At 44.4% G+C, this 23,121-nt stretch overlaps 1 protein-coding gene across 3 annotated transcripts in view; it reads right to left on the bottom strand.

The window, feature by feature from the left end:
• Positions 1-13,454, bottom strand: part of ITGA6 (integrin subunit alpha 6) — an 80,956-nt gene extending 67,502 nt beyond the window's left edge. For all 3 annotated transcript variants that reach the window (XM_017538225.2, XM_017538224.2, XM_037741902.1), the window contains exon 1: positions 13,047-13,454. In XM_017538225.2, the coding sequence (XP_017393714.1) occupies positions 13,047-13,228 (182 nt within the window). In that variant the 5' untranslated portion in view covers positions 13,229-13,454. The remainder of the gene's footprint in view (positions 1-13,046) is intronic.
• Between the last annotated feature and the right edge of the window lie 9,667 nt (positions 13,455-23,121).

Genomic DNA, 23,121 nt, shown 5'->3' with positions numbered 1-23,121 from the left:
AAAAAAAGGAAGAAAGAAAGAAGAAAGGAAAGAAAGAAGAAAAAAAGAAAAGAAAAGGAAAGAAAGAAAGAGAAAGAAAGAAAGGAAAAGAAAGAGAAAGAGAGAGAGAAAGAAAAAAGAAAGGAAGAAAGAAAGGAAAGAAAGAAAAGGAAAGAAAGAAAAGAAAAGAAAAAAAGAAAAGAAAGAAAGAAAGAAATGGTTACCCTGGTTCCTATTCTTTAAAAACCTTTAATGTTTTTGGGGAATCAAAGAGCTCAACAAATACCTATTGAATATCCATTTCTATGTATTAGATTTGAACCAAAAATGAACAAGATATCAGCCTTGTTCTTAAGAAGCTCACAAACCAACAGGACTCGTATCCATCAGGCAGACATTTATAGGGTGCCTTCCATATGCAAGGGATTGGGCAAGGCTAGGAGGGCAAACAGGTGCTGTCTTATTTGCAATCACCCACACAATAGCAAAGGCTGTCAATGTTGACCTGAAGAATTCTGAGACTCCACTGAAAAATGTGCTATGGTCATTTGGAGTGCCCCAGTAAGTAGGGGCAAGGGTGACAGTGGCTCTATTTGCTAATTCTCCCAGCCCACTATGTAGAGGACATTTAAAAACCCAAGACACTGTTCTATTAAGGGCAAGATTATGTGGCACAAGTTTAACTCCAAGAATGGGCTACTTCCCCAAAAGGAAGATGTGTATGGCATAGCATCAGGTGGACTGGGCACTGGGCAGCTGGATTTCAGGGCCCACATTGCCACCAACTAGCTGTCACGACTTTTCTGGGTCTCAGTCTTCCTTCTATAGAAAAAAGGTTGAGCTGGTCAGTGCTTCCCAGTCATTTTCATAAAAGCACTGAATGACGGAGGCAGGTGAATGTGTATAGGGGCATAGTGCAAAGCAACCACCAAAAGCTTGCAATGTCTTCGAAGACTTGTGTTTTATGTAAGAAACGTACACACTTCATTCTGTACTATAATGAAGGTTTTACACCACCACCACGCCACCTCAGGAAGATGTTTCCTATCTGACTTGCAGCACACCAGGGGAATGGATGCTCAAGTTCTGATGATTCACACTTCTGCATAATTCCAAAGATATTCTATTTCCTTTTGGACTCAGATTTCCCTCAAGGTCTATACCAATCATCTTGAAAGAAGAGATTGAAAAAGGACAGTATTTTAGAACCCAAAGTGCTGATTTCGCCTTATTTTCCATACTCCTGACAAATCAACAAGGCCATGTGTCATTTTTTATTGAATATATGCACTGAGACACTGGATACATTGACTAGGATACAAAGACAATCAACCAGGCCAGCGGGAACAGGAAGCACAGCCTCGGCTCTCCTGCTGCGTTCCCAGAGCTGGCTTCCACCCTGCACCACACACACCCAGTCAACGCCCTGCTGTCCACCCTGCCTGCGGGACACCAAGACTGTACCGTCCAAGGCACCACCCAATGCTGGAGCTGGAGATACTCCCAAGTGGGAAGCGCTCTCTCCACACCTAAAATGAGCCTTGTAAGTACTCAAAAAGCCATGGCTCTCTGTAGCTCAAATAGAGCACAAAGGTCTGCAGATTACCAAACGGTTTTGACACATTGCCATCTTCTCTTCCTTCTTCCAAGTACCGTATTTCTCCTTCCTGTCTTCATCAAGACAATGTATACTTCCCGGCGGCCTGTGGACTGCCCTCCAGTTGTAGCCTCCCATAGGGCAACTTAACCCTTGACTTGAGTCCCAAAGGGTACTCTGCTGTCCACCAGACTAAAAGATAAGAGAGCTACAAAAACTCCCCAGTGTGAAGGAATTACGTTCATATTTTACTTTATGGGACCCGTAACAGTAAAGGCTGATGTGATTGGATGAGCGGGGCATTCCACTAAGTGCTTTATCCTCACCTTTGACATTCACAACCCTTTGAGGTAGGTACCTCCATTTGACCAGTGAGGACAAGTAATTTGTCCAAGGTCAAAATCAGTAAGAATGTGAAGAAGCTGGGATTCAAATCCACATCCATCTGCCTCAATGAAGTTTTTACTCCTAATGAGGCAAACTTTTACACAAGTACTAAGTAACTTAGGGCGACTGACTTGCTCGCTGAGAAATGAGAAGCAATGGAAAAACCTCACGCCCTTCCACCAGGACGACTAGCCATCTACCTTGCATCTGTGCCCCTCATCCGGCCTTCCTTCCTCGTAACTGTGATGAGGTACTGGCTCCAGTCATCAGTTCAGTTCCCCCACTGTCCGTCCCTGTCACCTACCGGCAGATGTCACACCAACAGTTCTCCCCTCTCTTGCATTAACTTTTCCTTTCGATTGAATCACATTCATCAAACAAGCTCACTACAATCTTCTCCCATCTTAAAAAAAAAAAACAAAATTATTTCCCCTTCCAGTCCCCCTGGTTCTGCTCCCCTCTACAGCAAAACCCCTCAAGAGTTCCTATTGTCTCCAGTGCCTTCTCTCCTGTTCTCTCACAAATCCACTCCAATTAGACCTTGCTCCACTCCTCCCCATCAGGGCTTTCACAGGGTCGCCAGTGGCTTCCACGTTGCCAATCTAATGATCAAATCTCAACGCCTTTGATACAACTCATCTTTCACTTCTTTTTTGAAACACCTTCATCACGTGGCTTCCAAGACCACACACTCCCTCCCCCTCCTCCTGCCACTGGTGTCAGTCTCCAGGGCTCTCCCTAGCCTCCCTGTGTTGGAACACCAGAACACCACAGGGCTCAGGCCTCAGTCCCCATCCTTGGTGCAGCCTCCTCAGTTCATCCTTCTAAACATAACCTAAAAGCTCCTCTAGCTGCATCACCAATCAAACCTTTCCAACTGAACTTCAGGCTTTTAAATTCCATTTTTTTAAATTGACTCAGATGCTTACTCAACCGCCTAAATAACTCCACTTGGCTGTCTAGTCACTCCAAACCTGACAAATCTAAAACCATAATCCTCCCCTGCCCCCAAAACCTATTCCTGTCATTCCTCCCCACACCATAATACAACTCCATCCTCCTAGCTGCTCAGGCCCAAAACCCTGGACACATTCCTCTCTACTCTGTTTCAACTGATATCCAGTCCATCGGAAATCCAGTTGACTCTACTTTCAAGGCATATCCAGAATCCAAGCACTTCTTACTATCTTCATTGCTGCCACATTGGTCCAAATCACCACCACTTCTTGTCTGTTTATTACAGGAGCCTCCTAGTCAGGGTAGCCTTCTATCCTTGCCCTCAGACAGTCTACTCTCAAGGCAGCAGGCCAGAGAAATACATTTAAAATCCAAGAGAGAACATGCTCTACTCTTCTCAGAGCCTTCCAGTGCTTCCCATCTCATTCATGAGTAAAAGTCAGTCATCTGATGATCCATTAAGGCCCTATATGATCTGCCTCCAAGGAGACTCGTTGCTTTGCCTGAACATGCTTCTGCCTCAGGGCCTTTGTGCTTGCCATCGTCTCTGCCAGGTATGCAGCTTCACCCTCTCAGGAAAGTATTTTCTGGCCATCCCATTGCCAACCGCTTCTGTCCCATCTGCACTCCCTGTTCCCTTTCTCCACTTTGTTTTTACAGATACCGCACCAACAATTCTTGTCTCTCTTGCATTAACATTTCTGTATTAATTATTACTATCTAACATAATACACCTTTTTTTTTATGGGTTGTCTCCCTGATCAGAACATAGGCAGTGATTTTGTCCATTTTATTTGCTGCTGTAGTCCCAGCACTAGTACAGTGCCAAATACATAGTGAATATCTGTTGAATTGAACAACTTCTATAGAAAAACTCAGAAAAGCTGGCCATGGTTTCTCTGCAGATCCAGAGCACATTTCCCTCATGTTCAAATAGACAAAAATCCCTATTTCTTTTGGGTTAAAACAGAAAACAAGTATAAATCAACATGTATGCACACACACAGAAATAAATGAGCTTACAGAGACCAGTTTCATATCCTAAGATACTGAAAAACCCTCTTAGCTGGCTTTTGGCACGGCTGCTAAGCTTGGGGAGAGGGATCACTGTCTCTCAGAGCTCACCTCCCAGATCATCCTGAATGAGGGTCCCCACAACGCCTCTCCCCATTCCTGCAACCCCTTCTCAGTTAACCTCTGTAGCAGCCTTGGGCCCTTTCTAAACATAGGGCAAGCCTTAGAAGGTACTTTTCTGTCTATGCCGGCTTATCGGATACAATATCTGAAATAGCTTTCCCATGTTCTTGGCATAAAAACACTTCTCTAGTCTGGGATTCCCAAAACTCCTCCCCCAACCTTGGCGCCATCTAATTCAGTAGGCATCTCCTTCAGCCTTTCCCAAGGTCACTGTCCTTGAGCCTCTAGAAGGCCCAGCAGTGCCCAGACCCATCTCTCTTTGCACTTGTAAGTTCACGAAAGGCTTATTTATCACCCAGGTCTTTAAGCTACCTCTTAACTTTCTCCAAGTATCGTCTTAAGTCGGCAGCTGGGCATAGTCTCACCAGCAGTCACGAGGCCTCGGTGGCAAATAATAATATCCCTTTCCTAGAATTATGTCTCTGCATGTCTACCTGATCACTTCTGAGCCTCTCTGAACTCTTCCTTTTTAAAAAACTCTTGGGGCTGGGCACAATGGCTCATGCTTATAATCCGAACACTTTGTGAGGCCAAGGTGGGCTGATTGCCTGAGTCCAGGAGTTCAAGACCAGCCTGGCCAACATGATGACATTCTGACTCTACTAAAAATACAAAAGTATTTGCTGGGTGTGGTGGTGCACACCTGTAGTCCCAGCTACTCGGAAGGCTGAGGTGGGAGGATCGCCTGAGCCCAGCAAGGTCAAGGCTGCAGTAAGTACCGCTACACTCCAGCCTGGGCAATCAGAGTGACTCTGTCAAAAAAAATAAAATAAAGAGAACTCTTGGGTTTGTGTGACAGCAAAGCTAGATTCCTTAGGTCCAATCAACAGGTTTTCGGCACTTTTGTTTGGGAAAAAAAACAACGGCCTTTTTCCTACCTATCACTAATCTCTCTGGAGCCTTGTAGAATCTACACATTTCCATTTCACGACTTTTACTGTTTTGATACCTTTGTTCTAAAGGGACATACATAATCACACTGCCAGTAAGAGGGCAGCCAGGCCATCAGCCGACAAGACATATCAGGAGAATGAGGCCTAGGTGGGATTTCTTACTCCCCTGAGCAAGGAGGAAGAACAGAACAACTCCAAAACCTCAGTGCTGCTGAATGGGGCATCCATACCAGAGGCCAAACATTCCACTCCTTGGCTATGATTCACTTGGATAAGGATTCTCTCATTAACTTGACATCACAAAGCTTTATCAGGACCACAGAAGACTGTAGTCACCAGCATATCCTGAAAAGAAGGGCTCCTGATTCTGCAAGGACAAAGGAGTTATTTCAATCAGGAAGGCTTAGGTTCAGTGACATCCTACCCACTGGGTCTGAAATGTTTATGATCATTTGCAACACACACACACTTGAAACAACCTCAGTACAAATGAACGTCCTTTTCAAGATGAAGAAACCACAGTGACATTGATATCACTGGGCAAAGCAAACAGAGCTCTTGGGTAAAGAGGCATTACTGGGTGCTTCCTTACTCTTCAAATCACTAACCAGTGTGCCCCTTTCAAATTATTGCAAAGTTTATTTGTATTTCTATACTCCCAAGCTTAGAAAGCATGTTTCTCTCAAAGGATTTTCTTATACTGTATCCGAAATGGCTTTTCAAAAAAGTAAGCTTCAGATTGTATGACATGCAAAATATACTAGCCGACTGGGAAATAAACATGCAAGCAGATACCCATGGCTCCAAGTCACATGTTTTTGCCCTTTGCACTTGTGTTTAGTGGTACTTCCTCCCATTCCCCCTAATTCAGAACAGTCTTCTTTACTATTTAATTGGTTTTAGAGGCTTAGTTTTCTAAACAGTCTTTTTGCCAATTTAGGATGAGATGAAGCGATAGAGAAAGCCAACACTGGAATCTGGCATGTGGCTGAACCGGGGAGGGTCTGCAGCCTGTGAACAGTCTTCTACACACACACCAACCTCAGAATCCGTACGCTGGTTTGAGGTCGTCTTGTTTATCTAAACAGAAAAGCCAGACAGCACTAGATTTGACAGTGGTTATCATACCCTGTTATTAGGTTGACAGGGACCCACACTGGTGAAAGGCCCATCTACCTGCCCGAATTCAGGGCTAATTAACAATTAGCTTTTAACTTAGTTCCAAGAGATCAGTGTTTTCAAATCTACATGCCAGTTTAACAAACAAGCCCGTGAAGGAAACTACTTCCATACTTCATCCACATAAATTTCCAACCTTAGGCAGTTTTGTCATCAATAATCCACAGGCTCCTTCCTAGCAAATCTTAATGCCAAACAAAAAACGGAGAAAAACAAATCATCTTCAGCCCTGCCCCGAGTGTTGTGCAAGTTATCCAGCCATCTAGGAATGGCGGTATGGGGGTACTTTCAAGGTCATAGAGGTCTAAGAAACCAGACAGGTGGTATTCCTTAGCAGTAAACCCATCCTGTGACTGCACCACTCACCCTCCATGGGTATCCCGCCCACAGTCACTGCCCCGTCATGTCTCCGCACCCATCTGTCCACTCATCTCTGAACCTGAGACCTCACTGGGATTTATCTGGGGCTTAGCAGCTACGAAGGGCTGCTAAGTAGCAGGCATGGCTCTTTTGAGATGCACTTTCCAAGTGGAGAATGGAATGAAGAAAGGAAGAATGTACACTTAAACATGATGAAAACCAAACCTAAAAGAAAGCACACCCATGGCACAGGCCAGGAAGCAGGGAAGATGTGGATTTAGGATGCGGCAGCCACTACCCCTCTTACAGCCTTGGTCTCCTCATCTATTTAACAAACAGAGTGCTTACCCTGGGCCAGGACTAGTCTAATGTGTGAGGATCCTAGCTTCACCACTGAAGGCAGGAAGGCCTAGGGAGGTCAGAAATCCTGCACAAAGTCATGGCTAGTAAACGCAGAACAGGATTTGATCCCACCTGGCTCTAGGCTCTGCTCTCAGCCACTACATTATAGTCTGCCTTCTGGGTAAAGGAGGAAAGCTAGTCTGACTCAAACACAGAAGACTAAGAACAGATTCTTGGAGCACACTTACGGAAACTGACGTAATAGATCTGCGCTGAGCTGAGAATCACACTTTTGTAAAACGTTGCCCAAGTAGTTACCCTGAAGACCAGCCAGGTTTCAGAACCCCTAAGCTTCCTTCCAGATAAAAAGTTATTTGATTCCAGAGTTGTACCCAACCCCAGAAAGGGAAGATGGGCACTAGGGGCCGAGGCTACATCCACTTCCCACTGCTGCAGTATTTAATCTTTACCATCCTCCCAGGAGGTCCACGGGAGTGCTACACAGATCCCCAGATCCCACGCTTTGGCTCCTAGGCTCACCCTTGGAGCGGGTAAGCAGCTTCCCACCATCCTACCGAAAGAGTTAAATATATCCAAGATTCCCTTACTATCCTGGAAGAAATAGACTCCGCTATCAATTCATAAGTGACTTCACACAGGTACTGCACTTGCATTTGACCCCCACACCCCTGTCCAGTTGCTTCCAGGATCTCTATTCCACAGCCATCCTTCTCTATCCAGTCTCATAACAACCAACCACCTCAGCAAGCCCCGAGTACCCACTGCAGTGCAGGTCAGCCTGTATTTCCGGGGTGAAATTCCAACGTCCACCTTTAGGGCAAAAGCCAAGTGTAATTTAAAATCACTCATGAAAATCCCTTAGCTGGGATCCTGGCCTTTGAAAAAATCAAAAACCAAGAATTAGCTTCTTGCATGTCTCTTTGCTAAGCGTATAGCTTCACCCTCCCAGGAGGCAGAAAACACTGACACCTGAGCAAGGAAGGGTAAAGGGTCAAAGAAAGGGACGAGTTGATTTTGCAGGTTAAATTGAGTGTATAATATCAGACTTTATTGTATTTGCAAGACATATGCTAGGTGCTAGCAGGCAAGAAATGGATGTAAGACCCCTGCCCTCACATAACCTATAATCTAGTTGGGAGAGATTAGGTCATCTGAAGATGGTGGATAACAGTTAAGCACAAACCATCAGAATTGTCAGACACAATATGTTACAGACATCCAAAGGAGTTACGAAATTGCTTTAGTGTAGGATGGGGAAATTTTAAATTGGTTCTTAAGCTATGATTATATTCTTTCTTAAAATGGGCTGACTTAGCACTAATCAGTGTTTCAGGCACAACTGGCCCTGTCATCTAAGTGTATAGCAGTTTTTTCTGTTTTGTCTCACTGTCCCTCTTGAAAATACCAAACAATTCACTGGCCTTACTGTCCATAGTAACATGTTGAGCCAAGGTCTTCAGGGAACCACGCGCCATAATTCTAGTACTATTTGGTTATGAAAGCTTAAATTAAATCTCAATATATTGTTATGCTAAGAGTCTATATAACTGAGAACACAGAATAACCACTTCTTTTTTAATAAAGGAATCCTTTTATATAAGCATTTAACCCAACTTCTCCCAACAAATTATTTATGCCATATAAATACTTTGACCCTTTTTTTCCCTAACCCTGTCATTACTTGGATGGTCTCACACCAGCCTGTGTTAAAATTAAACTTGCCTATTTCTGCTTTCTTGCAGAGTCCTAAGATTTCTTGTAAGTTTCACAGCCCGTTTTGGCTTTTTCTCTACTCTTAGCATTCAAGGTGACCCAGCAATCCATAGAAGATGGCCCTGGGCCACATGGCACTCCAACTGAGTGAACAAATGCAAGGAAGCAAGTGCGTAGGTACACACCCTGAATACAGTCCCGATCCCTGGCTAGCTAGAGCCACACTTGACTGGGCTTTTTCAGAAGGGAATGGGGTGGGGGCAGGCAAAGAAGGAAAGAACTTGATCCAAGGCCAGCTGGAATGGAGTCAATAGTAAGAGTCTAGGCACCAATATTTAAATAGAAGGCCTGACCTATGCATATGGGAAGCAGTTCGATAAATCAACACAATACAGTAAAATTCCAAATACTTCCAAAATTCAGACGCTTGCCCTTTTCTCCTGGTCTGACAATCATTTCTGTCTTTTCCATTTAAAGAAGGTATCAGCATGGGTCAGAGATATCAAATTCAAATCCACATTCTTTTCAGATTCTGCTCAAGATCAATTTTCAGCTTCAGTTTCTTCATCTGTAGAGAGAGGCAGTTGGACTAGATGATCTCTAGTTCAGAAAATATGAGTTTAAGAGATGGAACACGACAAGTCTGAGAAAAGAACAAACCTAGTAAGAACAGAACAGAACAGTGGGCCTGGAGCACTTCTGGAAGATAGTGGTGATCAGAGAGAGAGAGAGAGAGAGAGAGAGAGAGAGAGAGACCCCATCAAAGAAGAAAATGAGGGCTGACAGAATTCCAAAATTACTTCATGAGACTCTCCCTCTAATAGATCTCCTTCTTCTAAGTTCTTCCTTGTGGTCATATATAGATCTATCTCTTCCCAGAAGAGCTAAGAGTGATGATTCACAGGATGGATATATCCACGGTCATCATCACATACATTCCATCTCTGGAAATGACTCAATTTTAACTACCTGAGAGAAATTAAAGAGTCCAAGGTGCTCAGATCCTGACCTTTGTCACTCGGTTGACCATTGAGTAACCTTTTGGAGTCTGAAACATCTGTAATATACAGCCTGAAAATCTGAAGTTTTATAGTATCTAGTCCAATTTTATAATCTCCAAAGCTTTAGAACACCTGACATGTTTTGGGGGTCTCTGACACAACATTATTCTGTCATAAAGTCATAACTAGAATTTAAGATGTGATTGAATAAAGGCACTACAGAAAATTTAAATCACAAACATTTATGATAGGTCTTTTATGAAAACGCAAATATGTATCTGTTAGTCCCATGCATCTTTGATGTTTTACTTCTCCTGCCTCCAAGTCCCCTGTTCTTTAAACCCACTTTCATTGTAAGTCTAATTAAGACCTACTAAAGTTGCTTTGAACATAGGTTTCACAAACATGACTGAGTTTAAAATATCATTACAAGAACAGAAAATCAAACACTACACGTTCTCACTCACTGGCGGGTGTTGAACAATGAGAACACATGGACACAGGGAGGGGAGCATCACACACTGGGGTCTGTTGGGGGAAATGGAGGGGGACAGCGGGGGGTGGGGAGTTGGGGAGAGAGAGCATGGGGAGAAATGCCAGATATAGGTGATGGGGAGGAAGTCAGCAAATCACACTGCCATGTGTGTACCTATGCAACAATCTTGCATGCTCTTCACATGTACCCCAAAACCTAAAATGCAATTAAAAAAAGAAAAAAAAATTTGATATATTTGGATATATTTAAATATCTAAACATATTCTGTCATTTATATAAACATCTAAATAACAGAATATTATTCAGCACTAAGAAGAAATGGGCTATCAAGCCATGAAAAAACATGAGTGACACTTAAAATCACTAAGTGAAAGAAACCAATCTAAATAGACTATATACTATGTGATTCCAAGTATACGACATCTCAAAAAGGCAAAACTATAGGAATAGGGAAGAGAAAAAATAAATAAATAATAAAATAAAATATCATTACCCAAACAACAATAACCTTTGGCTTTACTCTCCCTCAGGCATTCTTAGAATCACAGAATGTTTAAGACATCTTGTACGGTACCTGACACATAGTAAGTACACAATTACTGCTTTTTAAATTATCATTAACAGCTACCATTTAGTCAGCAAGTCTCCATGCCAGGCAGGCATGAAGCACTTTGCATATTATCTCTGAACCCTCACAATAACCCCAGTAAGCAGTAATATCTCCATTTTACAGAAAGAAATTAAAGCTCACAGTAAATTAACAGCTGCTAATAAAAGGCCGAGAAGGAATCTCAGCTTAGGTTTCTCTCCCACCAGGTCCCTGAAAGACCCCCCCACTGAGTTTTTCCATAGAGTTTAGGAAGCTGGTCCAGAAGTTTTCTCAATCTTCCTGGCTCTGCTATTTATACCCACATTCTTTACTGTCAAAAGTGACAACTGACCTGTGTGCTGTGGCCTGTGTGTGCTGGTTCTCCTGGGAGGATCAATGCTATTCCTGAAGCTGGAACACTTTACAAAAGCATAGGGGTGGGCAGCACGTGACATAAACCACAGCCCTCCTAAAGTGTGGCCACTGCCTTTAGACTCTAGGAAACATACAGTCTCCTTACATGGGGCCTCTCCCCTTTGTCAGCTGCTAAGAGCATTTCTAGAAGGCATCAGACCCCACTGCAGGCTTATCTTTGCCTTGGAGGAGTTTCCATCAGCTCTAATACCAGAGAAGCCCAGCAGCAGTAACAAGTTTTAGCAAGCATGTTGCTAACCTTCATGACACAGATTCCTGGCAAAGTCACGTTTTGCAAATCTCCACCGCCAGGATATTTCATGTCCCAGTACCTTTCCCTTTACACTTTTTGCTTGAACAAGTATTTCTAGGAAGCCACCGGTTTCGGTGGGCCTTTGGTGTAGAGATAGAATGCCCAAGAGAATGAATCCCCTCTGCTGGCCCAGAATCATTTCTGCACTAACAAGCTCAAATTCTACACACTAAGTATTCAGAGACAATAAACGTCATCCATTAACTGAGTTAACAGGAACCTTTCATTTCAGATTTACAGCTTAACAACAATTATTTCTGAGAGAAAGCAGAGTATAAGCAGCTGGCCAGGCATGCGGCCCTAGACCACCCTCCTGGAGCCTCCCCACCCCCAGCTAATTTCTGTGCTTCACCTAGCAGGTGTTACCAGAAAAAAAAAAAAAAAAAAAAAAAAAAAAGACTAAAATTCAGGGGCTGTAACATTCACTAATTCCAAAGTTGTTAACCGCTGAAATCAAGAGGTTTCCTCCAGTTCTAAAATCCCATTCGCCTCTCCTAAACACAAAATATCTTCCCTGTGGCTGCACTTTGCTTTCTCCGGTCTGTTGGTCCTGGAAGGTCCTCAGTTCAACTAAAGGCCTGGGTGGGGAGGGGAGACCTTTTGTTGCTGGAGCCTATTTTTCAGTAGCACTGATCAAGAATGCAGCCCCATAGCGATTAAGGCGACTAAGCGCCAAAATAGCCTCTCCGGCTTAAATAGCTCGATCATGTGGGAACCAAACACTGTTTAAGAAATAAAAGGAGAGGCCAGGAGTGCGGGTCTCCACTTTCTCCTGGGAGGTTTACCGCTATGGTGGGGGGGGGGGGGGTTTGTCCCTTTCAAACCTTGTTTGCAAAGTCCAGGCTCAGATCGGACATTTTGCTTTAACCCTTCGGCTGTACCCGCCCAATGCCGGGGCCCCGCGGGTCTCCGGTGCTGTCGAGCACTTTGGGGGCTGGGCACATCACTCAGAAAGACTTGTTTTCTCAGCTGATCTAGTCCAGCGAACAGGTGCTTGGTTAATTCCATCTTTTTTTTTTTCTTTTCTTTTAAGGCGTGTAAAAGTATTTTCTAAGGAGCGCCCGCCTTGCTGGGAAAGTCATGCAGGACACATGGAAAGTGGCTTTCCAACTTGTGCGGGGCGCGCGAGTCTGCTGGGGGCACGCGGTGTACCGTGAGTTTGGCAAAGGCCTGTACCACCCGGAAACTACGCTCCATCCAAACCACAGCAGCGCTGCGGTGACCCCGCACCCCGCCCCCCGCCCCCGCCCCAAACACACACGTGAAGCTCAGCAAAGCGTGCCACCTGCCGGGGTCCCAGCAAACATGCCCGGAGGGAAGGACCGGCGTAAAGCACTTTGTTTAAAACAGAAAAAAAAAGTAAACTCTCCCCGGGGCCAGCCCAGCCCTCGGGTTCTCCTCTTTCCCGAACTGAATGGGGGGAGGCGCCGCGCGGGGAGGGTCCGGGCGGGGAGCGGTGCGCGCTGGGCGCTGGGTGCGCCTTGGCCGGCCAGGGCGCGCCCCACGGGCCAACTCCTCTCCGGGGCCGGCGGGAACAGGGCGCGCCCTCGCCTCTCCTCGCTCGCACGCCGGCGCCCCGGTGGGGGTGGGAAGGGTCGGGGAACTCACAGCCTCTTGTCCTCGGGCTGCAGTTGCCAGTGCATGGCCAGCGAGAAGCCGAAGAGGCTCCCGGGGTCCCCATATTTCCGGATCACGTTGTCCTCGCGAGTGTCCAAGTTGAAGGCTGCGCCAAGCCGGGGCAGGAGCCCAGCCAACAGGTAGAGCAGGCACAGCTGCCCCGCGGCGGCCATGGGCGGAAGCACCGGGAGGCGAGCGGGGACCTGCAGCGGCCGCTCTGCGCTCCCAGCTGGGTCGGAGGCTGCCGCGCTGCTGCCGCCGCGGCCACCTCCGCCTCCTCTCGCCGCTGCGCCCGGCCCCACCCCCGGGACGGGTCGCGCTCTCCGTCCGGCCGCTCCCCCTCGCGGGCAGCTAGCGAGTGCTGAATAAGCCCGTTGTTCTCTGGAGACTCGCAGGCGTTTTATCGAGTGACGAGGACGCCGGCCCCGCCCCTCCCCACCCTCTGGCCCCTCCTCGCGAGCCCGCGGCCGGGCGCACCGCCCGCACCTTTCCCGCCGGCTCTCGCCTCTCCAGCCGCCTCGCACCTGCCTGGAAGCCACAACGTGAGACACCCGAGGCGAGCTCACCGCGGAGCAGCCCCACTCCCACGCCCCCTCTGGAGAGAACTGTGGTTGCGAAGCAGCGCAGGGCGAGGGAAAATTCACTACCAATTATAATGAAAAGTGCAAGTGATGCACCGGGCCTCATTGCCTGAGCAGCCTGTTCTCGCAGATGTGGGCCCACGTGCGAATGCATACTTCATTCATTCATCTCTACAGGTGTTTGTGGAGTGCTTAAGGAGTGCTTTGGGCCTTAAAATACAAACACCTGTAGAGGGACTACAGCTTGTGGACTACAGCTCTATAGGCTGTTCTGGGTCCTCAAAGACCTAAGCCTCAAAATGATCACAGCACACAACTTGATAGTGCTGTATAAAATGTACACAATCCAGCCATTACCTCAATTCACCCTAACAGCCCAATGAGGTGGGCGTTTCTTTTTGCAGATCAGAAAACCGAAGCTCAGCCTTACCCTCACATCATTTAGGATTTTGCCCAGGTGACCAGGAGAGCTTGTGGGAGAAGTCATGTCAGTCAAAGATGGGTTGTTTAACGTGGCGCCAGGAACTCAGGCGATGATGCTGTTCTTTCGTAGCCCTGAACTTTCAGAACTAGTTGTGGGGAGAACTGCTGGGCCGAGACAGCTCCGAGTTCTGTGTTGGTGGCATGAAAGCTCCTGCCTCCAGGACATAGGCGGGGCTCCAGTCAGGTGTTGGCCCTAGAGGTAACCTTACCCTGCAGCGGTTCTTAACCCGAGGAGAGAGAATTAATTCAAGAGTATTGTGAACTTGAATGGGAAAAAATTACATTTTAATGTTCACTAACCTCTGACATTTAGCATGTTTTGCCATTATGAATGTAGACAACAAACTACAGTAGCAGTAGGATAAGTATGATTTTCATCAATAAAAACCATAGGTTTTTATATCATATCACAGTTGTTGCAAATATCTCAAATTACAAGTTATTAGACAATCAGCCAGATATTGTATGTCAATAATGAATCATATATATTGCTTTAGCATAGATTTTTTAAAACATTTTAACTGTATTTCAATATGATTGGCTTTTTCTGTAACCCCCTGTGTTCTTTTACGCATTTAAAAACCTTATTCTGAGAAGGGGCCCAAGGTTTTCAGCAGCCTGCCAAAGGAGTCCCAAGGCATGAAAAGGTTAGGACGAGCTGGCTCAAAGCCTTCTGGAATGCCCTGGGGATCCCTCTTTGGAATCTGACGTTCCTGCATTGGAAATACAAGCAGGGTGCAGCCCCAGGGAAGAGCAGGAGCTGTGTGTGCATAGGGGTAGGAGGTGTCCTCTTCTTCACCTCGAGTATTCAAGGGAACAGCATGTGCCACTCAGAAAAGCTGTGTGAACATCATCAAGGGTCCCTACAAGTGGTAGCAGCTGCCACATAAGTTCCTCAGCATATTAGGGGTGTGAACCACTTCCTGGCCAATCAGTTACGCCAGTCAATTATAGTCCAAAGTGGGACGCAGTGGCTTTAAATTCAGTAGATAATCTAGAAGAGCACACAGTTTTAACAAATACATCTTGATAAGGTCGGAAAACTATTGGAGACAGTCATTTAGTAAACTAGAAAGTATTTGCAATGTGATTTTTCATACAAAATAGTTGCAAGTTAGCGTTTTCCCTTCCTGTGAAATATGTACTATTCCAGAGTGATGGGGTCCACACTATTATAGCCATAGCATCATGAACCTCACTGCAGGGTGTACTCAGCCAGGAGCCACTAATGTGGCTGTAATTGTTGCTGAAATATTCTGAATTAGTTGATAAAAGCTGCTGCCCTGGGCCGGGCACCATGGCTCATGCCTGTAATCCCAGCACTTTGGGAGGCCAAGGCATGTGGGTCACCTGAGGTCAGGAGTTCAAGACCAGCCTGACCAGCATAGCAAAACTGTCTCTACAAAAATATGAAAATTAGCCGGGCATGATGATAGGTGTCTGTAATCCCAGCTACTCAGGAGGCTGAGGCGGGAGAAGTGTCTGAACTCAGGAGGCAGAGGTTGCAGTGAGTAGAGATCATGCCATTGCTCTCCAGCCTGGGCAACAGAGCAAGACTGCATCTCAAAAATAAAAAAGCTGCTACCCTTAGCTCCTCAAGGGCAACCATCCCTGCCCTGCTTATTTTCCTAGGACTAAGCAACTTCCTCACAACCTAGCAAATGAAAGTTTAAGCCCTTAAGCCCTGGCATAGCAAGGGCTCCTTCTGCTTGGGTATGCCCATGTCATACCAGCTGTTAGCTATTCTGAATGTCACCCCTTGCTTCTAACAGTAATTCTGTGGACCATCCTTCCCAAGGAAGTAATTCCATCCTTCCCAAGATGTGTTTAGTGAATGATGTATGAATGGCCAGAGTTACTACTTCATCCCAAATGCAGATTGCGCTCAAATTGAAATTCTAAATAATATTAAATTTAAATATCACAACGACATGTATAGCACTACTCTAGCAAATGATGCTTGTGTGGGAAGAGGTTGGATAAAGAAAAACAAGGCTGGCAGTTTTGTTTTGGAATATGTCAAGTGCCCATCACAAATGGAAAATTTATTAGCCCCACACTCCTACCTGCCACCTATCTCCTGCCTACTTGAAGTTGAGTCAAAGTCTCACTCCTGCCATAGATGCCAAAGATGTTTGAAGTTGAGTCAAACCCTCATTCTTGATATAATTTATCTGAAGATTGTCAGCGCCTTCTGACTATAACAATCAAGTTTTGGCCAGGTTCAGTGACTCATGCCTATAATCCTAACACTTTGAGAGGCCAAGGTGGATGGATCACTTGAGGTTAGGAGTTCGAGACCAGCCTGGCCAAAATGGTAAGACCTCTGTCTCTACTAAAAATACAAAAATTTGCCGGGCGCGGTGGCTCACGCCTGTAATCCCAGCACTTTGGGAGGCCGAGGCAGGCGGATCACGAGGTCAAGAGATCGAGACCATCCTGGTCAAAATGGTGAAACCCCGTTTCTACTAAAAATACAAAAAATTAGCTGGGCATGGTGGCGCGTGCCTGTAATCCCAGCGACTCAGGAGGCTGAGGCAGGAGAATTGCCTGAACCCAGGAGGCGGAGGTTGCGGTGAGCCGAGACCGCGCCATTGCACTCCAGCCTGGGTAACAAGAGCGAAACTCCGACTCAAAAGAAAAAAAAAAAAAAAATACAAAAATTAACCAGGTCTGGTGGCAGGTGCCTGTAATCCCAGCTACTCAGGAGGCTGAGGCTCGAGAATCATTTGAACCAGGGAGACGGAGGTTGCCGTAAGCTGAGATTGCGCCACTGTACTCCAGACTGAGTGACAGCAAGACTCAAAAAAAAAAAAAAAAAAAACCAAGTTTTCTGACTCAGTCGTTATTTCCATGGTAAAACAGAGTTGGGTGTTTTACAAAAGTGTCTTACAAAAAGGAGATGTAGAGGCCATTCTGGATCCACTGAGGACATGTCAATCTCTGGGGCCAAAGGAACAAAAGAATTGAGAGCCCTAAAATTTATGAAGTAAAAACCTAGGAGGGAGTGCATAGTTTTAACGAAGAAAACAAAAATCTGGGACAGGAAGATACTTGTTTGGAAGCAAAGGGAGAGAGATGGCTTGGTGATAACAGTGTACTGAGCATGTAGGGCATGGGGCATGTGTGTGTGCATGCAGACATTCCTACGAAAACAAGACACACAGGGTGCAAGAAGGGCCCTACAAATCCAGTTAACTGGCAAAACTGTGTCTTGTTTAAAAAGAAAAGGGGGGCTGATTAGAAAACAAAATAACACATCACAGAAGAAACTTCTATAAACTGAACATTTTTAACTAAAAGCAGTGAAAGCTATGAACAGAGGCCTTTAGTCAGATGAGAGCTTTTGAATTCTTATGTTTTACAAGTACACTTTTCAAAATAAAATGATTTGTTCTATATCCCACCCTCTGTAGGGGAGCTTTCAAAATAATTTCAGAATATTGGTCACTCGTGGAGAAGTCTGAAGAATCCATGTCACACCTAATATATTTTTCATTCCCTGAGACCTACTTTAATCATATTGTTATCAGGTTCTCTATTATATTGACTTCATCATCCCCAACAACAGAGAATATATTTGCGGTTTTCATGCAACATAGAAACTAGTTATTAGACCGGGTGTCGTGGCTCATGCCTGTAATCCCAGCACTTCTGGAGGCTGAGGCAGGTGAATCACCTGAGGTCAGGAGTTCAAGATCAGCCTAGCCAACTTGGCGAAACCTCATCTCTACTAAAAATACAAAAATTAACCAGGGGTGGTAGCAGGTGCCTGTAATACCAGGTACTCAAGAGGCTGAGGCAGGAGAATCTCTTGAACCTGGGAGGTGGAGGTTGCAGTGAGTTGAGATGGCACCACTGCACTCCAGCCTGGGCAACAGAGCGAGACTCCATCTCAAGAAACTAGTTATTTAAAACATCTCTTTATTCTCCTTCTGTGGTTACATTATCCAGACAGTTTTACATATTTCCTGGAGCCCTTTAACGTGAGGCCATACGTGAGAGTGGTTAGCACACGGTCTCTGGAACCCAAGTTCCTTGTTTCCCATCCTGCCTCTGCTCCACGCTAGCCACATGGCCATTTAATCTCTCCACATCTTAGTTTTCCTAGCTGCAAAGTGGAAATAATTACATGTCATCTACACCTCAGTAGTTGCCTTTTCTTAAGGATTAGTAGAGTTAATGTTATCTATTTTTTTTTCTTATTTATTTATTTATTTTTGTTTATAAAGACGGGGTTTCACCACGTTGGTCAGGCTGGTCTTGAACTCCCGACCTCAGGTGATCTGCCCACCTTGGCCTCCAAAGTGCTTGGATTATAGGCATGAGCCACCACGCCCGGCCAGTGTTATCTAAAGCACTTAGAATGTTGCATCAAAACCAGAGCTTCCACCTCCGTACAGGTTTTCAAGATACAGCTTTTATGAGCTGTGCATTGACCACAGTACATTTATAGTTTTGTGAACTAAACGTAATAAACTGTTCTGACTAGGGATTCTATTCAATGGCACATTTTTTGTTCCAGAAAAAGAAATAGAGTTTTCCCATACTGTTTTTTTATTTGTCTTTTTATATTAATGTTCACAGTTTTCTCTTCTACACTGAACCTAATGCTTTTGTGTTAAAAAAAAAAAAGTGACATTTTCTTCGCTCAAAGTCAAAGCCCATTTAATAGGGGCAGACCTGCCTTTGGTTGGGATCAGGAGACTCCATACTGCCAGCTGTTCCTTATTTTAACACCCAGCTCTATTTTGAAATAAATTGTATTTGAATGTTTCTAATTCACTTACAATGAGCTCATTAAAATGTAGAGTATTTCACGTTTCCATTTTAGGTGAGCAAACTTTTTTCAAGTTTGTTTTGAGGGAATTTTTCTAAGCCAGGAAGCCACATTTTGCCAACCAGAAATAAACTCCAGCCTTAAATGAATCAAGTTAAATCTAAAACTGAGCTCACAAGGCTGGGGTGAAATCCCCACCTGGGGATTTGGTTTTCCATCTCCATCTTCATTAGAGACAAACATGAAGCTAAGTGCATCTCATGCCACACACAATGCAGTCTTGAAAGACAAACATGGAGGAGACATTTTAAAATTAATTTCCTTTCTTAAAGAGAAAATTTCATTGCTTTCTATAAAAATATTTTCTGTGAAAAAAAAAAAAAAAGGCTGATTTTGAGTTAGGACTTAAGCCAGCGATCTGTGGAGCATATCAGATGAGATCAAGGCAAACACACAGAAGGCAGCTTAGCCTTACCCTCTTCCTGCCTGAGGGCCTGGAGCAAGTTACCCAACTTCTTTAGGACTCAATTTTCTATCTTTTTCATTTTTTTTTGATACAGAGTCTTGCTCTGTTGCCCAGGCTGGAGTGCAGTGGCATGATCTCGGCTCACTGCAACCTCCACCTCCGGGGTTCAAGCGACAATCCTGCCTCAGCCTCCTGAGTAGCTGGGATTACAGGTGCCTGCCACCATGCCCTGCTAATTTTTGTACTTTTAGTAGAGACGGGGTTTCACTATGTTGGTCAGGCTGGTCTCGAACTCCTGAACTTGTGATCCTCCTGCCTCAGCCTCCCAAAGTGCTGGGGTTACAGGCATGAGCCACTGTGACTGGCCTAGGACTCAATTTTCTAATCTGCGAAATGACCAAAATTCTTACATCATCAGGTTGTTATAAGGATTAAATGAGATTATATAAGTGAGGTATGTAGCACAATGTCTACTATTAAATGTGTGCTGAAATAAAATAGTAGCTGTGAAAATGAAGGTGAAGAAAGCATACTAGAAAATAAAACGAGAGGACTTCAAGTAATAGGCATTAAACATAGGGAGAGGGGATATGCAAATGAGGTCACTTGTGCCCCATATTCGCTGCATTTAAATGGTCAGGATAAACCATTTCTCACCGTTATAGCTTGGCAAATGGAGTCATCCCTTGGTATACATGAGAGATTGGTTCCAGGACCCCTGCACGTAACCAAAATCCATGCATACTCAAATTCTGAAGTTAGCTCTGAAAATCCGCATACAGATAAAGTCAGTCCTCCACATTCGCCGGGTTCACATCTCACAAATATTGTATTTTCGATCTGAGAGTTTGTTTGAAAAAATCCACGTGTAAGTGGGCCCCTGCAGTTCAAAGCCATGTTGTTAGAGGGCCAACTATAATCTCTGTCATCTGATAGTTTCCTGGTGCCAAGGTCTGCGTAGAAACAAGTTTATGCTTCACTCTAGGTCTGAACCATTTCTGTCTTTTGCCAGGATTTGAAGAAGTAACATTGGGTCCCAAACTCTGTGTCCACTGGAACTTGAGAAGAGACAAACAGCTCAGAGGATGAGCCAGCTAGGAGACCTGGGGAGAGAAAGAGAAAAAGCAGAGGGACATTACTGAACTCATCCTTATCACAAACTGCTCAGCCAAGGAGAAAATTAGGGCTATGAGTTATCCAAAATCACAGACAACTTGTCATTATTTTGTTTGGAGCTTTATCTTCTTGAATACATCTTGCTGCTAATATTCAAGCAGCTTATACTACTTAAAATAAGCTGACAGGATTATTACGAGAACATGTCACTGGACAGGGAAATCAAACCTTGATCTTTAAAACTTCTTCAACATTTTTAAATCTGGAAAGCAAGTGACTGCCACATGAAAAGTTAAGTAGTCACTGTATTTAACAGGTCCCTTCTTATGGCACATTCACAAAACATTTGAAGGCAATGCAGTAAATTCTGCCCTGTGAACATACTACTCTGTAGAACAAATAACAAAGAAAGGAGGAAAAGAACATAGAAATCTGAACCACCTAATAGCTGAGAATGTCCCTATTGCAATGGCTTTGTTGTCCCAGATTACATGCCCAAAAGTGAAGAGCCAAACATTTCTGCATTGTACAGCATATTTCTGGACCTTCCCTGGTGAAACAGGAGAAGAATGGGTTGACAGATACTAATACCACATTTCATGTTCAAAAATCTCAAACACTAAAGTCAGTCCATCTCCACAAAGCAAAAGCCATTGTCCTAATTTTATGTCTGCGGACACTAAAGCAGGGACTTTTCCTAAAAAGAATGTCAGTCTCTCTGACCAAATTAAAATTTGGGATTTCCTGACTTCTGATTTCATAACCCAGACCACTCCACTGAACAATTCTTCAGCCTTGGCAGACAAATTCTCCATGGAGACCAAATCGCCTGCTTCCCAAACAAGGAACTGTAGCAGTTTGCAAAGTGTGATCTTGAGCCAATGTGTTTTCTGGCAGGAAAAAAAAAACCCCAGGAACACGTTGTCAGTTAGGTTGGGATGTTCAGGCATAAACACAAGCTACTTGTTCATCCTGCTTACAGAAGGATGCAAAGCACAGAAAGGCTACTTAGGGGGACTGTGCCCCCACTTAATCCAATAGACCAGAGTGAATTTTTTCAGCCTTGGGCTTTACCAGGAAATAGAGCCTCCAATCCATTGCCCCAGAGGTTCACATTCCCGAAGTAGCCAACCCACCCCTGGTTGCTGTTGGTTACAGAAACAGTTGGGTAAATGCCACATTGGTTGAAAAGGAGGTAAGAATATGGGAGACAGTCACCTCTTTGATTTTTGAAGGGCTTTTAGAATTTCCTAATTTACACTCTGTAAATAACCAAAATACATCTATTTCTCTGAGACTTTCTTTATGCACTGACTACAGTTAGCTAGTGATGTCTTTAGTGCTTCCAAACAGTTTTCATCTGTATTTTTGAAATAATTCAGATGCAGGGAAAATAATTTGAGTGTTATGTTTATTTTTAAAATATGTTCCAAAGTTGAAATATTTTCAAATGTTAATTAAAAGGATATATAGCCATAGATTATACTCCAGCCATAAGCCACTTCTGTAACAGTGAAAGAGCAAAAGAACTAACATAGCAGACTCCATTTTTGTTTAAGGGGCCTTTACCCTGCACGTAAGCAGCGATAATTTTAGAGCACTGAGAAAATATGTAAAATCAACAATCATGTAGTTTTTGCAACTGACTCTGGCATTAAAGGGAAAGTATGTAAACAAGTAACAATGTTTTGTTAAAGATTTATAGGAGTGTTGTGACTTGACCAAGGACAGAATTGTTCCCAACCTCCTCGGACCCTCATTGGCGTCCAGATGTCTGCGGTCGTCGGTCACCTCTTCATCCCAACCCTCTCTTCCTCCCTCTGCCTTTAACATAAAAAGAGCTTGATATTTGTACTGACTTAATATGGTACTTTAGAATGCTAATCCACCACTTTCTCTGTTTACTGGCTCTCTGAATAAGCCTGCCTTTCCTCCCACCAACTCTTGCCTCTCAAGTTTTGGCTTTTGAGCAGCAAGTAGCAGAACCTAGGTCTGGTTACACTTAGGATAAATTCAAAGAGGAAGGTGAGCATTAAGGAGACACTCTTTCCATCTGCCCCAGTTCTCCCTTCTTAGTCAATAGTCTGCATATCCCTGTCTCTTATCTCACATTGAGGGACTCTGTGATTTATTTGCCTATAAGGCTGCCTATTATTAAATACTTCATTCTTTCAGAGTAGGGACCATGCCTTGGTCATTTTTTCTATCCCTGATGGCAAACACTGGCCCGAGAGTACAGAAGCTACTAAAAAGTCACTGTTACTGAAGGGTTTTTACCAATCATTTTTATGCCAGAAGACTTCTTTGAAGTTGAAAGCTTTTGTTGTTGTTGTTGTTTTATTTTTAGAAAATGTGTCATCCTTACATTACATCCTTAAAATGGAGCATACCCAATAGAGTGTTGTGTCCAAAGGGTACATGCTTCCTACCCAGGTCAGTAATTCTCATGGAAATGAAAAGCTCCTACATCAAATCAACTGATTAGCAAGGCACCATTTTGGACTCAAGGTCTCTGGTGCTATAAGCTGCCAACAATCCAAAGCTATCTAGGGCAAAGTTAAGATGAGCTGCATAATCTAAAATGGAAATTCCTAGCACAGGACTTTGGGGAGGTTGCAGGGAAAATGGGGAGAGGAGGAT

This window comes from Cebus imitator, unplaced genomic scaffold (assembly GCF_001604975.1).
Source record: "Cebus imitator isolate Cc_AM_T3 unplaced genomic scaffold, Cebus_imitator-1.0 Scaffold110, whole genome shotgun sequence".
Classification (NCBI taxonomy): Eukaryota; Metazoa; Chordata; class Mammalia; order Primates; family Cebidae; genus Cebus; species Cebus imitator.
The sequence above is the reverse complement of the archived record's forward strand: the minus strand, read 5'-3'. Positions and strand labels throughout refer to the sequence as shown.